General features: G+C 65.3%; 2 protein-coding genes across 2 annotated transcripts in view; one reads left to right on the forward strand and one right to left on the reverse strand.

Moving 5' to 3' along the window:
* Nucleotides 1-22: 22 nt before the first annotated feature.
* Nucleotides 23-304, forward strand: MNEG_10917 (hypothetical protein; the record flags this gene model as incomplete). The annotated part of the gene is made up of 1 exon (XM_014040609.1): nt 23-304. A coding segment is annotated over one exon (282 nt), but the record flags the coding sequence as incomplete, so codon positions are not given.
* A 523-nt stretch (nt 305-827) lies between these two features.
* The window catches only part of MNEG_10918 (hypothetical protein), a gene marked incomplete at both ends in the record, with an annotated part of 6,364 nt that continues 5,831 nt past the window's right edge, over nt 828-1,360 (reverse strand). The window contains one exon of the mRNA XM_014040610.1: nt 828-1,010. Coding sequence (XP_013896064.1) covers nt 828-1,010 — 183 coding nt within the window. The remainder of the gene's footprint in view (nt 1,011-1,360) is intronic.

The raw sequence follows: 1,360 nt of genomic DNA on the forward strand, positions 1-1,360 counted from the left end.
ACCCCAGTCCCTGGACCTGAAGCTGAAGCTGGCCCAGTTCCTGGGCGACAAGTCCGCCGCCGTCCTCCTCGTCTCCGTCAACGGCCAGGTCGTCGGCCGCACCGCCATCACCGGCACCTTCACCGAGGAGAAGGGCGAGCGCGGCACCCTCTGGTTCGGCGGCCAGCTGCTGGACATGATCCCCGGCCAGGGCCCCGAGAAGGACGAGTACGTGGTCAAGATCGAGCTGCTCAACGACCTGCCCAAGGACAGCGGCGCCATCATCGCCCTGGTCGACCCCGGGAGCGTCGCCCACACCGCCTAAGCCGGCGGCAGCGCCGCGCGCGCGTGTGTACCGCGCGCGTGTGTGTTTGTGGTGGGGCCCGCCGCGGGCCGGCCATCTGCTGGCCGCGGGTGGGGGTGGGGTCGTCGGACCCTTTTTTGAATCATGTAATGATCTGTCATGTAATCTTTCATGTGATTCGGAGGCTGGTCGGATGGCTGAGTCGGCGGGGCTGGGAGGGTGACACAAGCGTCGGGAGGGGTTCGCTGTGCGCTGCGCTGACACAGACTGGTGCCGAGCAGCAGGGGCGCAGGCGGAGAAAAGAACAAGGCAAGAAATCACAGCTGGCAATCAAGTAAGAGTTGTGAAGGTGAATGACCCTGTCTCCCCTAGGGGTGCAAGCCAATGATGCGCACAGAAAACCAGAAATATATGGTTCACAGCAAGCGAGTGTTACACGCAGATTTGCAAGGGCATGTTCATTAGCAGAGGCACCTTTATCGCCTCGGCAGCACCCGCCCACGTTCCATCTCTCTCACCAACTCCAGCGCAGCCCTCACCCGCATCAGTGCCACCCCACCGGCGGCGCCACCCCAAGCGCCTCCACGCACGCCGCCGCCGACACCGCCACGCCGCCGCCCGCGCCGGGCGGGGCCGCGGCGGCGGCGGCCGCCTCCTCTCGCATCGCCAGCTCCTGGGTGACCTCCCCCAGTATCGCCTCGTCCAGCCCGACGCTGCCGCAGTGGAGCTGCCCGGTTGCAGGGGGAAAAAGGGGGTTGCAGCGGGCCGGAGCGACGCGCCGTCATGTATCCGACACCGCGCACCGTTTGGTCTCCTCCAGTCAAATGTGAGACGAGGGCACCATGCTGCAGGAAGCAGCACCGGATCTCAGTGCAAATTTCAAATCCCCGCAGCAGCCAGGCAGTCGATGCAAGCCGTATCAAGCGGCCTTGTCCTTATTGCCTGCACGCACCAGAGTTGCCGCCTGATACGGCAGCCCTGGTGCGTGCAGGCAGCAAGGACAAGGCCTGTGTGCAGACATCGCAGCCAGGCCCCCGTGCTCACCTGCAGCATCTGCAGGTCCCGCCATAACGGCGG

Source organism: Monoraphidium neglectum (genome assembly GCF_000611645.1).
Source record: "Monoraphidium neglectum strain SAG 48.87 unplaced genomic scaffold scaffold02514, whole genome shotgun sequence".
NCBI lineage: Eukaryota > Viridiplantae > Chlorophyta > Chlorophyceae > Sphaeropleales > Selenastraceae > Monoraphidium > Monoraphidium neglectum.